This window comes from Microtus oregoni, unplaced genomic scaffold (genome assembly GCF_018167655.1).
Source record: "Microtus oregoni isolate MIOR12 unplaced genomic scaffold, Mior012 000268F_ref0000432, whole genome shotgun sequence".
In the NCBI taxonomy this organism is placed as follows: Eukaryota; Metazoa; Chordata; class Mammalia; order Rodentia; family Cricetidae; genus Microtus; species Microtus oregoni.
In genome coordinates this window covers 61,307-84,572 of record NW_024544947.1, presented here as the reverse complement: position 1 = coordinate 84,572, position 23,266 = coordinate 61,307, and the positions used below count along the sequence as shown (strand labels likewise).

The 23,266-nt window shown below is 47.7% G+C and overlaps 1 protein-coding gene across 2 annotated transcripts; it reads left to right on the top strand.

Annotated features, from left to right (window-relative positions):
* Window positions 1-205: 205 nt before the first annotated feature.
* On the top strand, window positions 206-22,109 carry LOC121445677 (homeobox protein Rhox5-like). Of its 2 annotated transcripts, none has more exons than XM_041647825.1 (5): window positions 206-508; window positions 19,236-19,350; window positions 19,527-19,983; window positions 20,593-20,638; window positions 21,882-22,109. In XM_041647825.1, exons 2-5 carry the CDS (start codon window positions 19,269-19,271, stop codon window positions 21,975-21,977), a joined length of 681 nt encoding a protein of 226 aa, XP_041503759.1. In that variant the 5' UTR covers window positions 206-508; window positions 19,236-19,268; the 3' UTR covers window positions 21,978-22,109. The 2 variants fall into 2 exon arrangements, with proteins under 2 accessions (XP_041503759.1, XP_041503760.1); XM_041647826.1 differs by lacking the exon at window positions 206-508 and adding an exon at window positions 17,904-18,761.
* Window positions 22,110-23,266: the final 1,157 nt, after the last annotated feature.

The window sequence follows — 23,266 nt, the reverse complement described above, 5'->3', positions numbered from 1 at the left end:
TCTTCCCCTTTTGCACAACAGGAAGCAATAGGCACTCTGGACATTGTCACCTTTAGTCCACAAGGTGACTTTACATCCAGGACCACAGGATTCTTCCTGAATTAGGAACCACCTATGCCCTCAAACCTGTAATATCTGTGCAAAATTACAAATGTGGTACGTGGGGTCCCTTTGGGAAGTCAGGCAAGCAGGCAAGGTAGGAAGAGAAGCAGTCACTGCCCCTGTGGCTCAGCTGTCACAACAGGAGATGCGCTGGAGAAGTTCACTCATGGAAGGCAGAGCCAGCCAAGAGGGTGGGCATTAGGCCAGGTGCTGCCCAGAGGCGAAAGGATGGAGTCAGAAGGAGCCCTCTGGGATAGGGCTCCAGTTGCCTGCTGCCCGTCCCACCTGCCAGGGGCCCTGCGTGTCAAGTCAGCTCCAAGACCACGTGACTCTGGCAGTGTGAGTCCTGTGCTTCCATGTCTGTCCTTCACATTTCTGAGACTGATGTTCTGGCACGGAAAAATAAGTAAGTGAAAGAGCTTCCTGTTTGGTTTCCATGGTTTCATGAAAAGTGGAGCCTCTTTTGTGCTAAAAAAAGAATGTCACGTGGAACTTTCACAAAACCCTGTTAGCTTTGTCCTTCCCGTAGCAGCTATGAGATGGCAGGTGACCGCCCTCCTTCTGACAGAGAACCATCTAGTGTGCGAAGTAGAGAAACAGTAACATCCCTGGCTGGGGTGTGGTGCTGCCATGGAGCTAAAGGGGAGGGGGAGTTGGCTGGTCCAGTGGTGGTGGGTTATCATCCAAGATAAAGGTGGGCATAGGACAGCAGATCTATTATTGTCACTTGCTTCTCAGTCTGGAGCCTGATGTGTCTGAAAGGGACAGAGAATGGCAGGGTGACAGCACAAGTATTTCCTCTTGTGTTTTGGATACTGTGTGAGTGTGTGTATCTGTGCGTGTGTGTCTGTGTGTGTATCTGTGCGTGTGTGTCTGTGTGTGTATCTGTGCGTGTGTGTCTGTGTGTGTGTCTGTGTGTGTGTCTGTGTGTGTGTCTGTGTGTGCTCGCATATCTGCATGAGCAGATAGACAACAAATAGAAAGGTTTCAATACACTTTAATTCTTAAATCCTGAAATATAAGGAAAATGTAAACGGACTAGTATGGAAAGCGACAGCTATTTAAGCTAGTTCTACAACCAACAATGTCTATAATTTACAATTATGAGGTTTAAAAACAACATCAAAACCCACAAAATATTAAGCTTTTTTAAAAAATAGAGATAAAAAGATATATATTTTTTTGAGACAGACCTTCCCCATGAAGCCCAGGCTAGCCTTGATGTTGTAATCCTCCTGCTTCAACCTCTCAAGTTCACAGATTCATAAATTGATGAAATTTTTACCTGCAATATCAGAGACATGTTTACACTAATGATGCTATTTGTTATTTATCTGTAGTTCAAATGTACCTTACCCACTTCCAATTCATCAAATGCAGTACTAGTGCCTGTTTCAAAATTGGCATATGAAATAACTTGATCTTTTTGATGTTTGAATTTCTGTACACTGGTTCTTTTACTCTTTCCGTTACTGAAGCAACAAATTTGTCAGAGTGAAAAACCTAAGACATCCACTAAAATCAAAGCAGGAGGCAAGCCTGTTATCATCTTGTTGGGAAGAAGTAGTCAAGCAGGGAAACTGATGTTGTGTTTTCATAGATATCTTTTGGGTTGAGACAGGATCTCACTGTGTAGCCCTGGCTGGCCTGAAACTTGCAATGCAGACCAGGCTGACTTTGAACTCACAGAGATCCGCCTGCTGCTGTCCCCCACATGCTGTGATTACAGTCCAGCACAAACAATCTGTGCTCCCACAGACATTTGTATGCATGTCACTACAAAGTCAGGAGGGTGACAGTGCGGAGGGACAGACATATTGACAAGTTTTTACATCAACTAAAAATGATTAAGATGAATTTACTAATAAACTTACTCAGAAAACAATATTCAATGACATGAAAATAAGTAATGAAGTTGAGGGTTCTGCCACAACCACCGCTTTAAGGCAGGGAGCCCACTAACGGGTTTCACTTAAACCCTCTAAGGAGTTAAAGGAAATAGAGTTATATACTTCTGACTCAATGAAAGTTTAAGTTTGCCGAAGCTTTGCTTTGACGAACTGCTGCCTGCCTAGTCATTCAAGCCCCTTTCTCTTGACCGAAGAAGCAAGTGTTTGACAAACTGCCTTGGAGAAATGACCTTGGCTGCCAGCTGCTCAGAGAGTAAATCTTGCTTTTTTCAAGATAACGGGAACTGTACTTGTCTATGTGAAATGGCCAAATTGCCTAGAAAATGTGATTTGAAGAGATTTGAAAACCACAGTTTCTCCCTGGAAACTAGCTTAATTGCTCTGTGTTGACACCCGCTCGACTTCTCCATGTTCAGCGAGCTGCGCAGGTGTTTTCTTCGGCAATGGGGTCTTGCTGTCAGTTTGTGGAGAGGGACATATAGTCTTGGCAACAACCTGAGTTGTTTACTCAATTATATGTAACCCATTCCTGGCGCTGGAAGCTTCTTTTGGTGACAAGAAATGCCCAGTTGGGGTTCTGTCTCCCCCATTTTTGGGCAATTTCATCGTAGATCATCTTCATACATGGACATATTTTTTTCTAGTTCCATCCATTTACTCCACAAATTTCATGATACCATTTTTAAACAGGCAAGTAATATTTTATTTGTAAATATATTGCATTTTCACCCGTTCTTCTGTTGAGGGACATTTAGGGTGCTTCCAGTTTTTGGCTATTATCAATAGAGCAGCAGTGAACATGGCTGAGCAAGCATGCCTGGGGTAGGACAAAGCATCCTTTGACTATATGTCAAGAATAATATAGCTGGCTCTTGAGGTAGATCAATTCCCACCTTCCCAAGGGGCCACCACACTGATTTCCTCGTGGCTGTACAAGTTTGCACTCCCACCAGCAAAGAATAACTGTTCTCCTTATTCCACATCCTCTCCAGCATGAGCTGTCAAGTGCTTTACTGATCTTAGTTACTCTGCCAGGTATAGGCTGGAATCTCAAAGTAGTTTTGATTTGTGTTTCCCTAGCAACAAAGGGTATCAAACATTCATTTGAAGTGTTTCTTAGCCATTTGAGTTTCCTCTCTGGAGAACTCCATTCAGATCTGGACCCCATTTTTAAATCGGGTTATTCGTTTTTCTGATATCTAGTTTACTTTTTGCATTCTTTTAGATTTACTTTTTAAAAAATTTTTCGAGACAATGTTTCTTTGTAGCTTTGGAGTTTGTCCTGGAACTAGCTCTTGTAGACCAGGGTGGTCTCGAACTCACAGAGGCCTGCCTGCTTCTGCCTCCCGAGTGCTGGGATAAAAGGCGTGTGCCACCACGGCCTGGCTAGATTTACTTTTTAATTTTTCTGTGTCTGGGTGCTTTGCCTGCATGTATATCTGTGCACCATGTGCACGCAGTGCAAATTGCTTGGGATTGGAGTTACAGACAGTTGTGGGCTGCCATGGGGGTGCTGAGAATTGAACCTGGGTCTTTTGGAAGAGCAGATAATGTCTATAACCATTGAGCCATCTATCCAGCTCCATCTAGTTTGTTTGTTTTTTAGTTCATTACATATTTTGGATATTATTCCTCTATCAGATGTGGAGTTGGTAAAAAAATCTTTCCCCATTCTGTAGGCTGCTGCTTCATCTGGATGATGGTGTCCCTACAGAAATTTTTCAGTTTCATGAGGTTCCATTTATTAATTGTTGATCTTAGTGCCTGTGCATTAAGGTAACAGTGTTTTCTGTTCAAAGGGCCTTTTCCTGTGCCAAAGCCCGTGTGTTTTCTAAGGAGAGGTAGAAATGGGTGGATCCAGACGGTAGGGGAGGTGGGGAGAAACTGGGTAGAATAGAGGGAGAAAAATCGTAATCAGAATATATTACGCGAGAAAAAAAATCTACAGTTAATAAAAGGGGGGAACACCACAGGAAAAAGAAACGTGTTTAATTGCTCAGAAAATGTATCTAGAGGTGGGGTCCTATCCCCAGCTGTATATATGTAAGCGCACACCATTTGAACTCCACTTTTATAAACAATAAACGTTTTCATGTGGGTCTGTCTTCTTGAAGCACTAGCAAGGGTCTTGGTCTGATAGCTAAGGGATTTCTGCTGTAGTCTCCGAGTGGTTGGGCAAATCACTTGCTGGCCTGGGTCATGTTCCCATAACAACAGAATGCATAAGTGCAGAGAAAAACAAAGGACACAGAAACTTTCTACGTGTTTGAGAAAAAAATTAAAATATTAAAGGTAAAATTTCCAACAAAATTTTAACAGAAGAGAAAGAGAAAAAGCAGGAGATCCAAGAAACAATTCAGTTTGAAAAAGATGCATTTTGATCCCAAAACGCATTGCTCTCATGAAGCAGTCTCTGCTTCTTTAGGGTTCTCAGATCTCCTTAGCCTGCTGTTTGATCTTCTGAGGCTATTTTCTCAAGACATCCTCAAGCTACTTGTTTGAAACAGACCGCAAAGTGTGTCAGAAAAGGGTTTTTAAGCCAACCAATTTTGGGAACCTGGAAGATCATTCAAACTTGCTCTTGCAACACTGAACTTGCGGGGGGGGGGACATTGCCTTTCCCACACCAACCCCTCCTGTTCCCTTCATGTACCCCTTGCCTGCTTACCTCGGATGGCGCATGGTTGGAATTATGGTTGTTCCATTATAGATGATACCATGCCTATACACAAGCAGGGTAGAATTTCACACTCTGTACTCCACTGTCTACTTTCAGCAATTACGATGTCTAGCCAATAGGATTCTACTGGCACCCTACCAAAATAGCCAACCCCTAGATTTACCCTGGAATATTTTTAGATGGGTCCAAAAATCACAGTGTTTCGTCATCTCTGAAATATAGACCCTCTCGTCATGTTTGTCATAGCAGAACGTGAAAGTGTCATAGAGAATGCCTCATTGCACATACCCATGTTAAACATGCAGAGATGCTTTAATTTACGTATCTACCATGATCCTGATCTAAAAGTCCATTCCGTGCAACTGCCCTCATCTGACTTCCTCCACTGTCTTTACAGCAGAGCGCTGGTTTGGGAGAGTAAGGAACATCAGCATTCCATTTGTGTTCTGTAGGAAACACATACTTGTATAATACCTTTGTTCTTTGTGCTTTTCTAGGGGTTTGAAGTATGTATGAATTATTTTTGTCTTTATAGTGCCACATAAATTGCAATTTCTTACTCTTAAGATTTGATGAATGGCGCAGCGGAGATACACTGGTTAAGTGGCTTGAAATATAATATCCCTTACTGTGTGCTGGATGTCTTGGAATTTGCTATATGTACCTGAGTAGTCTTTCTTTCTTTCTTTCTTTCTTTCTTTCTTTCTTTCTTTCTTTCTTTCTTTCTTTCTTTCTTCTTTCTTTCTTTCTTTCTTTCTTTTTTTTTGGATTTTTCGAGACAGGGTTTCTCTGTGGCTTTGGAGCCTGTCCTGGAACTAGCTCTTGTAGACCAGGCTGGTCTCGAGCTCACAGAGATCCGCCTGCCTCTGTCTCCCGAGTGCTGGGATTAAAGGCGTGCGCCACCACGAGTAGCTCTTTCTAAAGCCAAAAGAAATCAGGTTTTCAAGCAGCAAGATCTCTAGCACACCATTCCAAGTCTCAGAGTAACTGATACCCAGGTTAGAAATAAATAGCTGCTATACTTTGCTTCAGCTTCAGTCTGCCAAACATCGATTCAGTGATATGCCAGGATTTTCTTCCTCCAGACTTCTCCACTGCCATGGGCAATCATTCTTTCTTCTTACAATCTCGTACATTTCTTCACAACACACTGCCTACTCCATGTCAAAAGAATGCTTGATTGACCCCCAAAATCCAAAACCCATGTCATAGCCATCTTCCATATCCGTATGTGAGCCCTGGGAGATGACTGCATTGCTGATCAAGGCACATGTCCTGGGCTCTTCCGGGAGTAGCTCCTAGCAGAAGACGCCCAGAGCTGAGGAAATCCAGCTTCAGTTCTCTCCTGAGCGCCTTGCTAGCCCCACGGCACGAGGCTGGGTCCAGAAACCCTGAACTTGTGGAACTCATAGAGGATCTGGTATGCTACTACCTGAGTGCTGAACAGTTCTGGTAGTCTGTGATCATCCAGGCCCCTACGCTGAGCTGCTCAGCGCAAGCCTCCGTTCACGTCACGTGATCGGCTTAGGCCTCTAGTGTATGAGGCCAGGTTCCTGCTTTAGTGCAGCTGCCGGATCCTGAGCACCAGGAATCACTGGCCAGAAGCTACATGTCCATCAGTGTTTTTGAGATAGCTACTACAGTAGCTCCCAAGGACCACGTCACACTGCCCCCGTCACCTTTCTATTCCTAAATCGAGCATTCCATCAGGGAGGGAAGAGTTCCTCTTGGTTTAGTAGGCTGAATATCATAGCAGGCAAACACGAAAATCTACAGCCCACTGTGATTTCCAGGTAGTGCATTTCCTCAGGGCTGCCTGGGATGGGAAAGTTACCACCGTATCTCTTCCTTCAGCTCTTCCTTCAGGGTACCACACTGTGCGGAGCTCCAAGAATTAATTACATGGTCTCTGTTCTTCTACCAGTTAGCTTTGTCAGACAATGTGTGCCAGTCTGAGAAGGAAGGCTCACCGGAGGGATTGTTTGGATCAGATTGACCTGTGGCCCCGTTTGTAGTGGGATGGCCTTGATTGTGAATTGGCAGAGGAAGGCCCATCCCTCTGGGGGTTGTTACCATCTCTGGGCCCGTGTTGTTGAGCCGTGTAAGAAAGCCTGCAAATGAGCCAGCAGGCAACCTCCCTCCATTGCTTCTGCTTCAAGGCTCTGCTTGACTTCCAGCCCTGACTGCTCTCACTGATGGACTGGATACCCTATGAGTTGCTTTTGGTCTGAGTATTTTATCATGGCAAACAGAAAGGAAACTCGAACATGCTCCTCTTACAGCAGAGGGCAGTGTGGAACTGTGACCACACAGGAGGCGTCTAGCCTCAGCGTGAGGCTGACTGTTGATCTGGATGGAAGTGCTGCAATGTCAGAGGCCTTTGTGCTTGCTTCTCACGTTTAATGTTTTATTTATAAGTTTACAGGGGGTACTGGAGTTCAGTCTGAAGAGAGGCGATGAAAACATGCTAGAGAAGGAGGTAATGGAGTATGACAGCTGGTCTGTGTTTGTATGTGTGTGGACATGCATGTTTTGTGTGTAGGTACATGTAGAGGTCAGAGGGCAAGGTTTTGCGTCTTCCTTAATGGCTTTCTACCTTTTTGAGTTTTTTTTTTTTCTTGAGACAGGATCTCACTACGTAGCCTTGGCTAACCTGGTACTCACTTTGTAGGCCAGGCTGGCCTTGAACTTGTAGAGCTCTGGCTCTGGGATTAAAAACATGTGCCACCATCCTTGGTCCATGTTCCTTTTTGAGATAGTGTTCCTCATTGAATCCAGAGCTCACTGATTGGCTAGACTGGTTGGTCAGTGAGCTCCAGGGATCCACCTATCTCCAGCTCTGGGATTAGAATAAGGTACCACCAGGCCTGGCATTTCAGTATGTGCTGGGGATCCGAACTCAGGTCTTCATGTACATGTGGTAACCATTTTCCTGTCTCAGTTGTCTCCCTCACTGAGCTATCTTACCAGGTCCCACTAAATACATTCTTTTTAACCATTTCCCGGTGCGCTTGTTTGTGCCGTATGCACACGATATCATGGGTGGGCAGTGGAGCTGCTGACAACAGGGGCCAGTGTCTTTCCTTTTGCTTAGCAGAAGGGATCCTCTAAAAGCTCCTCTTAAGAGACACTGGCTCTGTGCTTCATCATTTCTAGTCCTTCTTGCCTGGATTAAGTTGTGCGTTTGCATTGCAAAGCGTTACTCCAGAAAGCACAAGAAAAAAACAGAAACTTGACAGTTCGAGATGCACCATTCTTCACTCCCGAGGGCTCTCTAGTGCAAAATCAGTTTTATTTTCCCCTGTGAATTAGAAACAGGATCTGAAGAAGCAGCTTGGGGGAAAGAGACCAGAGAACTGCCTTTACGGTTGAGTTCTGCTTTGCAAACTTGAGGGACCCTTGCTGCAAGCCATCTGGGGAAGAAGGATGGAGACGGGGGTCTCCCAGGCACAGCTGATGATAGTGATGCGCAGTGCTGGCTTTGTTGATCAGCTGATGAATTTATTTCCTGCACACTGTCCCTGCGTGTGATTATCATGTCATGTCATGGTTCTCTCGGCATGCGCCGAGACTCAGTCTGATCTGTTAATGAATAATTGAAAGGTTGTCCTGTACCCGAATCAAGAGACTTCCTAATACATCAAAACCATACTGCGGTATGGCTGTGTAAAAGACTGATTATAACTTAAAGGATCAAATTTTTTCTTTCACGTCTCAAATTTCTTTTGTATTTCTTTCTTGTTTCGGTGTTTTGTTGTTGCTTTTCAACACAGGGTTTCTCTGTGCAGCTTTAGATGTCTTGGAACTCGTTCCATAGACCAGGTTGACCTCGAACTTCCAGATCTGCCTGCCTCTGCCTCCCGAATGCTGGGATTAAAGGCGTGTGTTACCATTGCTGAGTCTTGAATTTCTTCCTTAATCCCTATATTTTCCACATTAAAATAGCCTATCCACGCATGTTCTCTGTACAATCCTAAAAAGCAGTAAACCCCAGTGTATCAAAACAACTATATCTAAATGCAGTGGTACTGACCTGGCTAGAACTAGATGCTGTTGGCACAGAGGGAGAAGGCCATGAAACCTGGGTAGACTGTCCTCTGCCACTGGAACCTGCAGTGTGATAGGTGGGGATACTGAAGTACTAGGGCTCAGGCTAATCTTGCTGGCTTAGTCCATTGTACCTCTCCTGTGTATTTACAGAGAGTCTGTTTCTGTGTTTTCTCCCAGGTTGTTGGGTAATATTAGGATAGTTTCCCTCTCTCTCTTTCACTTTGCCCACTGGCAACACGAGGAGATTTAGGCATTATTATTGCTGGGCCTGAACAGGGCCTAGCACTGGTCAGATCAGTGGACAGTGTATCCTGTTGTTCTTCAGACCCTGAAATCAGAGGTTTAGCCCCATTCTGCATATGGGACATTAGAGATGTCATCTCTGTGGGCAGGTGGTCTTGCACCCATTCCATAGAGGTTGGCAACCTGTCATCCCTTCAGTATGCAGGAGACAACCCCATGTAAAAGAACTGTAGCTGGAGGGAGGCCTGCCTTTCTCTTGCAGCAACTTGCTACGTAGTCTGTACGCGTCCGCCAGTGAGCCCAGTACAGTGTACGAGGATCCCCTACTCTGAGCGCCTGGTGGAGGCCTACTCACTGCTACCGCATGGATGGCTGCAGGGACTGTCAGCTTAGAGTGCCTGTCCCTCAGCAATGCCCACTGGATCAGCCCCCAGAAGACCAGACTCCATCCTTAGCAACATAGCAGTGTGAATCCACTTTGCTCCTGGTACCTAAGGCAATCCATGGCTGTCCAAAGGACAAGGGCCACACCCTCAGTTAGGCTGAGGCAGCCATATATCTGCTTTTTGGAGTGTGGAGTCTGAACCCCGTTCGGAGGGCTTTTTCTCAGGCTTCACTGTGGTAACCGTTAGCACTCCAATATCGCTGAGCTGCTTCCTTGTGACAAGCTGGCTGCAAGGACGGTTGCTAAGGAAACCAGGTCTGGAAACAGCAGGCCACTGTGTCAGATGGTGAGCACAGAGGCTTTCAGCTTTGTGATCCCTCGCAAATGCAGGGCCAGCCAGTTTCGCCATGGTGGAAGCTAAAGTTTTGTCACGATGGGGACTATGTGCTGTTCCCCAGTCTCTAGAACCTCAGGTTCCACGACCATTTGTGCTCTGCCAGCACCATGGTGATCCCTGGTCCCTGGGTTATCTGCCTGGTGCTGGTCCGGAATGCTGCTGGCAACGTTAGCTGAATCTCCACAAGCAAGCTCCCCTGCCCTATGAGCACGGTGGTCACTGCCTGGTCACCAGGCACACCCTCACGGCAGGTCCCCCAACTCCTTAGTTTTTATTAAGTTTCCCAACTCCGGGACCAGGGTAGCTAGGAAGAAACAGGGTCATCTTGTGAGGCCGGGAGATGGGAAGGAAATCTCCCAAAAAATCTAAGTGTCTGGGCCAAGTAAAGTCTATACAGGGAATCACAAAAGGGTCCCATGGGGTCTCCCAAAGGGCAGCCTCACTCATGAGTATGGCTGTCCTGTCCAACTGCAGTACCTCCCATGCCTCAGTTTACGCACCTCTTAGCTGGAAATAACAGTAATTAGCATAATTTCCCATACAGGCATTGGTATTTAGAGTAGAGTTGATCTTTCTCCATCGGCCCTGCCATGTGACTAGACTAGCCAATTGTGAAGGAGATCAACAGGGATTTTGCCTCTGTTCAGCCGGGCTGTGGGACCAGCTGGCCACGGCACGAATCCTGGACAACTGCTTTCCTAAATTACTGGCTGGTAAGCCGAATGGGTGCTTCTGCTCTCACCAGGCAGAAATAGTTAGTAGGCTCGGAAAAGCAACTGTCGCTGGATTTAATGCTGCAACGTCACAGGAGAGCAAGCAAGAGACTGTCTGCCTGTAGACTCACGCACAGCCCGAGCAGCCTGCTTACGTCATCTGAAAAGAAATATTTGGCCCAATTGCAGTGTTGTCTCTTAGCACCTCTCCTAACCACGGAGGACTATGCTTGGACCAATCCTAGGCTTTTCCCTTTAGCAGCAATCACCTCTCTGCTAGGCCTCCAGGGGACGTTCCCCACCCTCTCCCCTGGGTGGGAAAAGTTTCGAAGTCTTCTAGAGTTTGCTGAGGTTAATAGCACAGCAAAGTGTAGCGCAAACTGTTTTAAACATTCCTGGTGGAGGCTGCACTTTGAGGAGCCAGGACAATCAGCTGTGACCCTTTCATATTTTTTTTTTTTTGGTTTTTTCGAGACAGGGTTTCTCTGTAGTTTTGGTTCCTGTCCTGGAACTAGCTCTGTAGACCAGGCTGGCTGGCTTCGAACTCCCAGAGATCCACCTGCCTCTGCCTACAGAGTGCTGGGATTAAAGGTGTGTGCCACCACCGCCCTGCAACCCTTTCATAATTTTATCACAGTGCCCTTTGAACGTTCAAGAATGCTGGCACTGGCATGAAGAAACTCCGCCTGGCTTTCCGACAGTCCATTTGTTCAAGATTGCCTAGGCAGTTTGGGAGAATCCCACAGCTCCTGCTTAGCATCAAATGGGTCCATTTTCCAACATCCTTGTTTTCTTACTAGAAAATGAACATTAGAACAAGCACACGTTGTTAGCATTCAGGCATAAGGTTGGCCCGCCTGCTACCACCTGGTATCTGTCAGTATTTATGCAAATGTCTAGCCAGCCCCAGGGTCCCATTGCTGCACTAGTGCTTGTCAATATTCAGACAAAGGCCTAGCCAGCCTATGGTTGTTCACTACGTCATGCGCTGCATGTCTGCTGCAAGGCTCTGGACACATGCATCAAGGCCTTTTTAAAAGCAAGCTCCACGGCCCCTCACCTCTTCTGCCTCCCTTTTCTTTCCCAGTCGACTGGCACTAATTTCTCTTTCTCCCCATCTACAAACTCCCACGTGGGGCTGCTGCATATTGTGGTCAGTTTTCACTCTCCACTAAACTGCAACACAAATAACCTAAATGTAAAGACCTTACACTTCCTACCAGTAGTGACTGTGAAACAGATTCTAATACCACTTCAGTGGTGTTTCAGTGGCTCAGGGAAATAAGTCACCTTAACGATATCATGTTAAGTTCAGATTATTTTGTACTGTCCTTATGCCTGGGATGCCACTCTCTTCTTCAGGTCAGACTTAAAACTCCAAACCTATGTGGCCCCAGGGAAATGGCACTGTCTTGGGAAGTCCCTGCCTAAAGGGACTTCCTGTGGAAGGTTGAGAAAAGTAATGGGGTCTGCTTGGTTCTTTGGGTTCCCCGGGCTGGCGGGATGATGAAATGCAAGCAGCCCATATCCAAGGAGGCTTCATTGAGAAGAAAGGCCAGAAGCGTGCCCTGGGAGCTTGCCCATGTTCAGCCAAATGCCTTGCGGTGGGTGAAGACAGAGTATGTGGATGCCTATTGGCTAGTGCGCTTGGCAATCTCTATCCTCTCTGCTGTGGTGGACCCAACGGTAGGAAATCAACACACGGCAGATTCCACTGCCACTGAGAAATGTGTGTCTAGGCCCAGTTTGTGGGTGGAGGCAGAAAAACCCCTCCCAATTCTCCACTGTGGGTCTGGAGGTGCTCAAGTATGTCGTCTGCATGGTGGGAATTAGATTTTTTGGGGCTGGCATGGTGGGATGTGCCTTGGTACATGCTGTACTCCAGTTGTTTCTATTTTTTTTTGTCAAGGAAGCCAGGGGGGTTCTGGCCCATTTACATACCCACAGTTATACAGCTATTTATTGCCTCTGAATCGAAACATTCTTTCCTGAAGAGAGAGGCCGCAGAGGCTCATATGACTTAGGAAACGTACTAAATTCCGGAGAGTTGCAGCATTCACAAGAGTCCTTCCAAGGGTAGTAAAGTAAGTTCAATTCCGAGGAGAGGAAATCCTCCAGGTCAGTCTCCTGCAAACTGTCCATAGAGCTCCAGGGGTACAGCTATCGTGAGCTGCCACTCAGGCTGGGGCAGGACTTTTAATGATACAGCTACCTTTGAGTGATCTGTGCTCTGGTAACTTCTCACATATCCCCCGATTAAAATCCCCGACACACTGACTGGTTCACCGGCTGGAATCACGAAATTTGGTTTACCACAGGTGAATCTGTGGTTTGTTCATACCTCTTCAGGAAAAGACACACAACTGGTGAAGGCCCTGAAGATGAGAGACAGGTACCTGAGCAGAACGAGAACAGAATTTGCCTGTCCTTGTGGTGAAGAGGCAGCAGTGGCCTTCAACAAGGAATCAGGAGCCCCACTGGCTTTGGGCTTCAAGTCCTGCTCCAAATCCTGACTAACACAGGCTGAGAACTCTGAAAGGCTGGGGAGAGAGAGCAGGCCCAGGCAGGTGGCTTGGCAGGAGGGGCTTGCTAGGAGTAAACAAGATCCTCAAGGGTTATCTTTCTGTAGCAGGAGGACCCCCAACAGAGATCGGAGCTCTTCAGCAGCAGTGGACACTAGAGACAATAGGATGTGAAAAAGTCCTACCTTCAAGGCAGTAGCCTTGAAACGGTAGTAGGCAGTGTTTAAAAGCTCACAGAGATAGTCAGTTGCAAGGTCCCAGGGGAAGACTGTGGCAATTAGAAACAAAAATAAAAACAAACAAACAATAACCCTCACCTGGCTAGGGAAGAAAACTGAGAAGGGACAACCCACACTCATCCCTTTGATGCTCCCCTTCCAACCAGTCTGAGTCCATGCTGGGCAGCAGTGGTACCCACCTTTAATCCCAGCACTTGGGAGGCAGAGGCAGAGGCAGGTGGATCCTTGTGAGTCTGAGGCCAGCCTGGTCGGCAGAGTGAGTTCCCCGAACATCTAACTCCCCGAACATCTAGGGCTGCGTAGAGAAACTGGGTCTCTCTCTCTCTCTCTCTCTCTCTCTCTCTCTCTCTCTCTCTCTCTCTCTCTCTCTCTCTCTCTCTCTCTCTCTCTCTCTCTCATACACACAAAAACAAAACCAACAACAAACCCCCCAAACAGCCAGGTGGTGGTGCACGCTTTTAATCCCAGCACTTGAGAGGAAGAAGGGGGTAGATCCCTGTGAGTTTGAGGCCACCCTGGTCTACAAGAACTAGTTCCAGGACAGGCTCCAAAGCTACAAAGAAACTCTGTCTCGAAATAAAACAAAACAAAAGCCAAAACCACCAAAACAACAACAACAAAGCCCCACCTGATTCTTGACAGGAGTCTGAGTCCCAGCTGACTCCTGGCTCTGCTCTGGACCTGCTCTGAGAGATGCAGCTTTTGCTTGGAGAGCTACTGTTTCTGCCACAGCTGTGGAGACTGGGTGCTTCAGCCATAAGCAGGGTAATTTCTTCAGCCTTTGAGACACACCAGAGATGGGAGATCTACCATTTTAGATACTCAGTGACCTGCTCTCTGCAGACTTGCTCTGCCAGAGACTGTGCCCAGTTGGCATACTGAGACACTCTTGAGAGTTTGCTGCTGTGACCCTTGGCTAGGTACCCAGAAGCCTGCTCAGATCTTAGCTTATTCATTCTAGCTCCCTATCCAAGTGTCCACTCTTCTGTTTAAAGTGCTCTGGTTGGTAAATAAGAGTCCGTCTTGCTCTTCCCTTTCACTGACTATCCACTTTATCCCTGGAGGGAGGGGAAAACAAGAAATCGAGGTAAGACTAGGCCATCTTAGGGAAACGAGGTGGCGAAACATCATGATCCAGTTGACTGTTGTTGGGGGGTGGCCGTCATGGCAGGGACTTGTGGAAGCCACTGCTGTTTCAGGACAGTCAAATGGAGCTAGGAAGGGAGTCAAGCAGCCCGCAGGGCTCAGGACACCAGAGGGTCCCACCAGTAGTGCAAGCTGCGGGATGCGAGACCAGATCCCTTAGTGCACGGAGCTCCTTGAAGCTTTCTGAGAAGGGGATGCGAGGGTTTTTGTGGGTACCTATGCCTTTATCCTACTAGCAACCCTTCCTTCAGCCTCTCAGGCATTCACTCAGCAAAATATTGGCACACTGCTGTTTTCTGGTAGCAAGCAAAATCCCACCCTCTCAGCCCTGTGGAGAGGCCCAGGTACATTGGTGGGCTGCGTTCCCTCTTATCTAGGGGCAGGCTATCTGCCTAAATGCTTTCTTGCTCCCAGCAGAAGACCTTGGCGCACAGGAACACATTCAACACTACACAGGCCAATTCCCAGAAGCCCCTAGGGATCCCAGCTCGGTAATAGGAGGTACCAGTGGCAGTATAGAGTCCCATAGGCAGGAAAGACGGGAAGTGTGCACAGGACAGAGTTGAGTTAAAAAGTAGGACATGCCAGGAATAAAAAGGGCAAACCAAGGAACACTGTTTGGTGACAACTTCAAATGGAAAAGGAAGTCAGGGAAGGGCAGTGTTGGGCTCTGGCAAAGTCAGAAGGGCAGTGGGCAGCCATGGGCTGTGTCTGAGCAGGGAAGCAGGAGAGTCAGGTTGGCATTTTGGAAAGATCATCCTGACTGCACTTGTGAGAGCATGACATTTTTGGTTTGTAAAATCATCTGTCGCCAGGTCAGACCTTTACCTATGGGGTAAATCCCCTAATAACGGATATCAAAGCCCTGCCCACATTACTGTTTAGACATAATTCTTCAGAGAGTATCACTCCCAAATCAATACACACCTGAAGTCATTATTACCAAGTTCTACTAGTAAGTATTCTTCACTCTCGATGGATGTCATGGAAGAAGTTGAAACCTTGTCCCACCCTACCAGGGAACTATCTTAGAGCTTGATGTGCCAGTCTAAGCTTGCATCTGGGACGAATGGGCCTCTCTCACAGAGCCTCAGGGGAGTTTATGTGGTCAACTCCCTACACACCAAAATCTTAGCATAAGGAACACCCTTTAGTGGTCTTTTGCTGCAGCCAGTGCAGCCTGGATAGCCAAGACTGGCGGGGTGGGGTGGGGGGGGCGGGGTGCTAGCATTGAGACACGGAGGCTTCTTTTCAGGTGCAAGAACAGCAACCTTTATTTTGCCCAGCAACCTTTTATACCTCTACTCTTTCTGTGGAGACCCACCGGCCAGAAAGAACACAAACATCCTTGTCAATTACAGACCACAAGGAAGTTCCACCTTCAGTCAGGGGGAGTGAGGGCAGCTGGATCACGACAATTCTGAAATTGCTAATTTGAATTATCTTAATCCTCTGAAGGGAAACAACATTGTCTTGGGTTTTGCCTAGGCAGGGATTCAAGTTTTGCTTTTTTGTCTTTAAACTCCTACTTGTCAATAAAAACATATTTACAATTCACTTGTCTTTCCCTTGATGGCTGTAACTAGCTGTGTGAAACCTTCTGGAGCACCTTCCTCTTGTGCTTTCCTGATTTCTGGAACTACTCCTGCATCCTGCAGATTCTCTTCTGTCTAGGGGATGGGCCAGGGGGGCTGCAGGGCTTTGACTGTAGACAGTTCTGCAAGTGAAGGTCTGGAAGTGCACCTGTGTGCGGACATGCAGATTCAGACAAAGCCACCCCTCAGGAAAAACTCTATGCAGGTATGTTCCCCATCTAGCGAGTAGATGGGGCAGAGTCAGCAGGGAAAATACTGTAGAAACCCAAAAATCACATTTCTTAACCTAAAACAGTGCTTTTCAACCTGTGGGTAGCCACCCCTTTTGCCTTTTGGCATTTATCAACCTTAAATAAAACCATTGGAAAACTCAGATATTACATTATGAGTCATAATAGTAGCAAATTACAATTACGAAGTAGCAAGGAAAATGGTTGGGAGAGGGTCATCACAACATGAGGATTGTATTAAAGAGGCACAGCATTAGAAGGGTTGAGAACCACTGCCCTAGAGCATCAAGAATGTAAACAAACAAGAAGGAGCTATAAGATTTCATTAACACATTTCATTCCTGGGGCATCAGTCATAGAAGATAACTTTAAAGAAAAGTCACACAGAGTAGTAAATTACACTCACAAAGCTCCGACATTCCACTGAAAAAATATGTGCATGGGTAAAGGTTTCCTGTCAGTGCAGGGATGTGTGGGATTGGGGAGCTAGAAACCAGCAGGCAAGCAGCAGGCATCCTAAGGAGTCAACAGAATTTAGTCCCTTCCCCAAGTTCAATATGGGGACAATAGGGCTTAAAGGATCTAGGGTAAAAGGCTGAGAAGAGTGCTGGTTCCCAGACTCACATAGGTGACAGTTTGGAACACAGTGGGCCTTGCTGTTCACTTGTGGTGCATACTTCCACAGGGCACTCCACAGCTCCTGTGGGTTACACAGCAAGTACCCATCTTTTAGGGTGCTGACTCCCCGATCAGAGAGTGAAATCCCTCTGCCTCACTCTTTTGCTGAGCCCTGGGAGGAAACTACCAGAAATAAAAGAATTCCCCTCGGGGTCCTGTGAACTCTACAGAAAGAAGATGGAATGAACAGACTCAGGGGCGCCCAGAATGAACGATTGCTTATCTGCTTCTCCCAAACCCTGGGGGCAGCATCTTGGGGAATTCATCTCAGAATCCAAGGCTGGGATCCATGCAGGAGGTAGGTCTCTGACCATAGTGAGGAAAAAGCACCCAGGTTCACATTTGCAACTTGCTTGCATATGGTGCAGGGGAGTTAGGGCTAAAATGGAGGGTGAGGTTGAAACAGCCAAACCAGGAGCACTAAGATTGAGAAACAGAGTCTCTGAAGCCCAGTCCCACAGCGACACTATCTCACACTGATAAGAACGGTCTCCCAGCCAGAGAGTCTGCTGGCCAGGCAGGCACCAATTCCTTCAAGAAAGCACATGTTGGAATGCTGGGGGCTCCTGTGAGATAAAGAGCCATGGCTTTTCACTTCTGGGAGGAAGTTTGGTTGCCCTAACTGTACAGGAAGTCTTGATCATATGTGGGTGGAAGGTTCATATGCAGGAATGAACAATGGGAAGTATGCTTGCCCCTGATTGGACAAAGGTGGAAACCCAGAGTCTTGTGATTTTTGCCATTGCAACCCTCTGACTAATGGAAATTTGCGCCATGCTCTGGGAATCTCAGGTGTGGGCCTGACCAATGTCTATCATCCTGGCCAGTATTTAATAAATATAACTTCAAATTTGGGTCAAAAGAAAAGCAAGCAAGCACATGTGGCACTATTGTCCCCTAAAATAGCCTGGCTTCTACAGCAGCTAACTGAGGGAGTAGGGAAAGACAGCCTCTGAGAAAGCCTCCCGCTTCCGTGTTTCAGGAAAGCCTTTCACAGAGACGCTGGAGACAAGGAAAACAGGAAGAAAAGCAGAACAGGCAGAATAATTGCAGTTGCTTCTAGGGAGCTGTGAGCAGAAAGAGAGATAAGTACAATTAAAAGCAAGGGGGCCATAGGAAATGTCAGGGGGCACAAGGCCGCTCAGTGGCTAGTGGCTACCAGACAAGGATCAACACCTGGCAAAGCCTTAGTCACAGATGAACAAAGGGTGTGTGGTGGGAGGGGGGCTGAGCCAGATGAAGAAGGCACTATCATCTCTTTGGTGTGGGCCGGACCATATGGATCTTGGGCATCCAGGCTCTCAGCCTGTGCTATCCCAGAGAACTAAGCCGCCTCCTAACAATAACCTCAGGCACTGTCCAGACGCTGCCACTGTGATGCTGTAAAAACAAACCCACTAAATGACAGAGCTCGGTGGCCTTTGTAAATTTGGGGAATGTCACCTATCGCTGCCGCCGTGATGCTTTAAAAACAAAGTCCACTAAATGACAGAGCTCGGTGGCCTTTGTAAATTTGGGGAATGTCACCTATCTGGGGAGTTTCTCTAACTTTCCCCCAATCTCCCCCTCTCCTGCAATGCTTCTTTGATGAGACTGCATCAGAATTGCTTATTCCTCCCATCTGTAAACTTCATGGCAGTGAGACGAGTTTGGAGCCACTGACTAAGGCTGATTTGTGATGCCCAGAGATGTCTTTGGGCCACCATAGGTCCTTGGGACAAGCCCAGCTAGGTAGAGAGAGAAAGGTCTCCATCAGAACAAGCTTGGAACACTGCTGGGACTCAGCGCTTTGAGAACACAGACTCTCAGGAGGATCTTGCCCTGGCCTTCCCACGTGTTTGCCATCACACGAGACGGAGATAGCGACCACAGTGAGTGTGTACACTTGGGCAATCCACTATTTGGCACATAAATGATGGAGTCTAATTTGTGCCACTTCATTAAGGGATGCGTCTTTTTCGTTTTGGTTGAATGACATTTGCATAACTTCATAGAATGATCTAGCCAGACTCAAGGACATGCTGAGCTTGAGAAGGTCTTTGTGTGACTTGCATCCTGTGTTGGAATTTAAAGTCCAGAGGCAACTTGGAGCCACAGGTTCTGCATCCCCGCCCCAGAGACTCGCTGCTTTTCCTTTTATGTACTTCTGCTCTTTGCAACCCTAAACTGCTTCTGCTTAGGCACCTCAGAGGACAAGCCCACAGCCTGGGCAGGACAGGTTGTGTGATTGGACACATTGTAATTTGGTTGAGCCCCCAGAAGACAGCCCTTCCGGGTCAAGCGCCAGAGCAGTTCATTTCGTCGTCTGGCGCCAGACCTGTGAGAGGCAGCTTTTGAATCTGCAGGACTGTGGTGTGTCTGATCGGAAGATTCCCGGAATGGAGACTCGCAAAGACTGCTCCAACACTTTCAGCGGGATGCGGGAGCTGGGAGCTGATGGGGACCAGGAACAACAGCATGGTCAGTAAACTGGTTCCGACGGGATTCTGGCGGGGGCCAAGAAAGAAATCTAGTGGGAAAGCCAGTGGCCATGGGCTTCGGGAACTCAGCCCTGCCTGTGGCCCCTCTTTAGACCTTCCAATGGTCCCTGAGCCACGATGCTCAGACTTTTATCTTTGTGATTTTCTCTGTTTCAGGTGGGAATGCAATGGTCTTGAAGGCTGGAGAGGAAGGAGGCAAGAAAGGGCTTGAGCAGAGCAAGCCCACTCAGGGGGAGCTTGATGAGGGCAAACTTGCTCCGGGCGAACTTGCTGAAGGCAAGCTTGCTCAAGAAGAGTCTGCTCAGTGCAGTCTCGCTCAGGAAGCCACAGAAGAGGTAGAGGAGGGAGAAAACAAAGAAGAAGAAATGGGAGGAGGCCATGCTGCCGCTGGTAGTTCTGGCCCCGTGGACAACGAGGTCCACGAGGAAGGTGGCCATGGCGGCAGCGTGGATCAACAGCAGCCTCAGCCAGAGGCGGCGATGCCTGAGGGCACCAATAGTCCCCAGACTGGGGAAAGGCTGCCTGTCAAGCGCCGCACCAGATTCACCCTGTCTCAGCTGCAGGATCTGGAGCAGCTTTTCCAAGAGAATCGCCACCCCACCTTGCACATGAGGTAAGCACTTTGTCCTGCTAGGCGGCTGAATTTTAGGCAGTGTGTCCTAGCCCAGGCTTTCCTTTGGAGCTCCCTGGATCCTTGCTTTCCTCAAGAAATAGACCCACCCTGTCCTGATCCTCCCATCCTCTGTGAGAAACTAGTTTCTGGAGTAGGGGGATGGGCCCTATTCCCGCTGGGAATGAATGTGCTTTTTACCCTTTGAAGGGACACGTGCGTGGGAAATTTAAACAATGCTTGTTCTAAATGAGTCTTTAAATATGAGAAAGAAGCCAGAGGTGTGGCTGGGAAGATGTGTGGGACGGATCCCACCTCAGATTAAAATTTTGCTAAGACTTTTCATCGCGGAGGTTCTGCCTGAAGTTTTCTATTCTAAGCACATTGACTCGGTACCTGTGTTTGGGGGATTACCCTTAATTTTGGTCCCTGAAGGAAAGTTGTTGCTAAAGCTAGTCTCAAAGAAATTATGAGGAATAGTGTGATGTGGGTGTGTGTACACATGTGCACGCACACAAGTGTGGACCTAAATGATTCAAAAGCACATGGTACATGTTCCTCGATCCTTCATTTCTAACACAAAGCCTAAATGTTGGAATCTTTTCACTTCAGGAAGGATCTTGCAAGATGGCTGGGTGTGTCAGAAGCCGATGTGCAGGTCAGTATTCTAAAGAATAATTTTGGCAGGACTTCATATCTTGTGATGCTTCTGCCTAGAAGACAGGCGTAGGGGCAGAGTGGGACCCTGAAATGGCATCCCAAGGGTGCCAGAGCAGTACACTGGCAGGCTAGGTTCAAGAAGTCCCCAGACCTCCATTTTCTCAGTAGGACATGCCGAGCTGGAGACACCAAGGTGCTTTGTCTGCCATGTGGTGGACAGACCGTGTTCTCCAAGGTGCTCTGGAGACTGCAGCCCGCATGCCTCACCTAAGTGAAGAAAGCACGTTCTTGTCCACCTTCAGCTGTCACGCTGCGTGTCTCAGAAAAACTTTTCTCCGACTTCACCCCTCTCTAGTCTGTAATGGCAGATGCCTAGCTTAGTTCTGAACCAGTACAGGGCCCAGGGACCTCAAACTGCTCTTAGCACCTTTGCCTCCCTTTGCTGGTGATGTGTGTGCACTCTGATCAGCATTCCAGGCACCCCTGGCTTTTCCAGACCACATGCCCACGAGGGAAAAGGCCTGTAGTCACTGTGCTGGGAGGCTAAGAAGGAAGCAGAGCCGGAAGAAGTGCCCTTTGTCTCATTAAATCTGCATTCTGGATACTAACCAATGCTAGCATGGTGGAAACTTTGACAGACTACTGCCTCGGGCCTTTATGGATCCTCAGGAGCCCAAGAGAAATCTTCTTAATAATTGTTGATACCACAGGGACCCGCAGGAAACCATGAGCTAGATTATGCATCCTTCCTGAAAGAATGCATTAAAAATACCAATTGATGTGGGCTGGAGAGAGAGGTAGGTCTTTAAAGGGCGGGCCTGCAACCAAAAAGTACCATTTGATGGGGAGAAGAGGCAATATTCTGGGTCTGTTCCTCAGTTGAAGGACTGGGTGAGGCTTATACGTCCCCAGGGGCTACTCAGGGGGTGTTCTTAGTGTTTCAGTGAGAATGAACCTGTTGCTTCCAGCATTCTGAACAGTCAGTATACACTTGAGGTACCTCTTCAACCCTTCTTGGGGCTACATAATAAACATGGAGTTTCTAAGCAGTCAAAGATTTGGTGCTTTGCTAAGGGAATAGCTGAGCGCTAGAGACACCCCTAGCATACACCAGGCCTGGGATGGGTTCCAAATATGTCCTCAAGTGTTAGCCAAGTTGAGCCAGTATACGAAGTTACAGCATGTGCTCTTCAGCCGTGATACAGTCAGTGTACTGAAACAAGGCTCTCTTCTGGTTACAGGATTGGTTTAGGAACAGGAGAGCCCTTCACCGGAGGAATACTAGACTGCTGGTGCTGTGCAGCACACCCCCTGCTCCCGAGAACAACGATGCCTGAAGATGCTGGAGCAGCACTGAGTGCCTTCCCTGTCCTGGAGGAAGATGTCCTGCAGCCTACCCTGCCCCTAATGTGTCGGCCACCCCTGATGGCCATGACACCCTTTCCTTCCCTGCATTGATTTCAGCAATAAAGAGGTGTATTCTCAGTACGTTGGCTCCATTATTTTCCCAGGTTACCAAACTGTGGGTATAAGTATTTGAAAGATGGTAGTTTAAATTCCGGAAATGAAATTTAAATCGGGGTGACATGGGCAAGCAGCAATCACTCTGCCTTGCAAAGGGAAGAGGACTTCTAGGTGCCAGGCTGCTTCCTGCTGACCCCACGTGGTTCTCTGCGCCCCCCGCCCCCTTCATGGACTTGTCAACTCGCTCTATCTCTGTGGGACAAGTTCTTTATAAGGGCAGAAAGGGCAAGTCCCCAAAGCAGGACAGTGTGTTTCTAGACACGGTTGTTACCACCCACACTTCAGTAAGTCCCAGCTTGGGCTCTGTTGGAAACTTCTCAGAGCTGTCTCCCAGGTTGGTGGCAGAGGGAATGGGAACACCCTGTGAGCTTTCGCTCCCCCTCTGTGGGCCTTCAGGGCAATAGGAGGCACACTGCCCAGAGTCCTGCTTCTTGACAGAGAGGTGAAGCTATCCGCCCAGGCAGAGGGGGGATTCTGTCTCCTTCTTGCATTCCGGCTCAGGGAGAATATGCTCCCAGCGTGGCCTGCTCAGAGACTTGACCTTAGTGTCTTCTGCTGCATTTTGTCACCTGCCTCGGAGAACCCTCAGTACTCAAGATTTGGGGGTCTTTCCTTCCTCACAGCCCTATGATATTAGTAAATAAGGTTGAACCCCTAGCACATGAGGAAGGAGCACAGCTTCTTTCCCTATGTGAACCCTCAGGTCCAAATAAACCAAGTTCATCTTAGGGACATGCAGAGGTATGGCCTAGGCTACTAATCCAAACTTGCTGCATGGCGGGGTCCCAATGCCTGGTCTCCTGCAATTGCACACCCTGGTTTGTTTTCTCTCTGTTCCTTTGAGTGCTCCAGGGACCTCTTCTGCTGCAGATTTGTGCTATGTTGCTTTTGGGTCTCTAAGATGCCTCCCACTGAGAAGATCTGAGAGCCCTTCCTGTAGTGGCAGGTATCAGGTACACTAGGGACGGGTCCACTGCCCTAAACCTGAGGTCTCCCCATTTCACATCTAGGAAATACTATTTTGGCACAGGTAGACACTGGTCCTGGCTCTAAGACTATTCTAGCAGTCTTCCTGACTTCCCTGTGCCTGTGACAAAGGGTA

What these genes read in the sequence shown, in the direction of transcription:
- LOC121445677 (XM_041647825.1), top strand. Translation starts at nt 19,269, where the DNA reads ATGGAGACTCGCAAAGACTGCTCCAACACTTTCAGCGGGATGCGGGAG. An exon ending in GGACCAGGAACAACAGCATG is followed by an intron (nt 19,351 to 19,526) that starts GTCAGTAAACTG and finishes TCTCTGTTTCAG; the next exon opens with GTGGGAATGCAATGGTCTTG. An exon ending in TGTCAGAAGCCGATGTGCAG is followed by an intron (nt 20,639 to 21,881) that starts GTCAGTATTCTA and finishes TTCTGGTTACAG; the next exon opens with GATTGGTTTAGGAACAGGAG.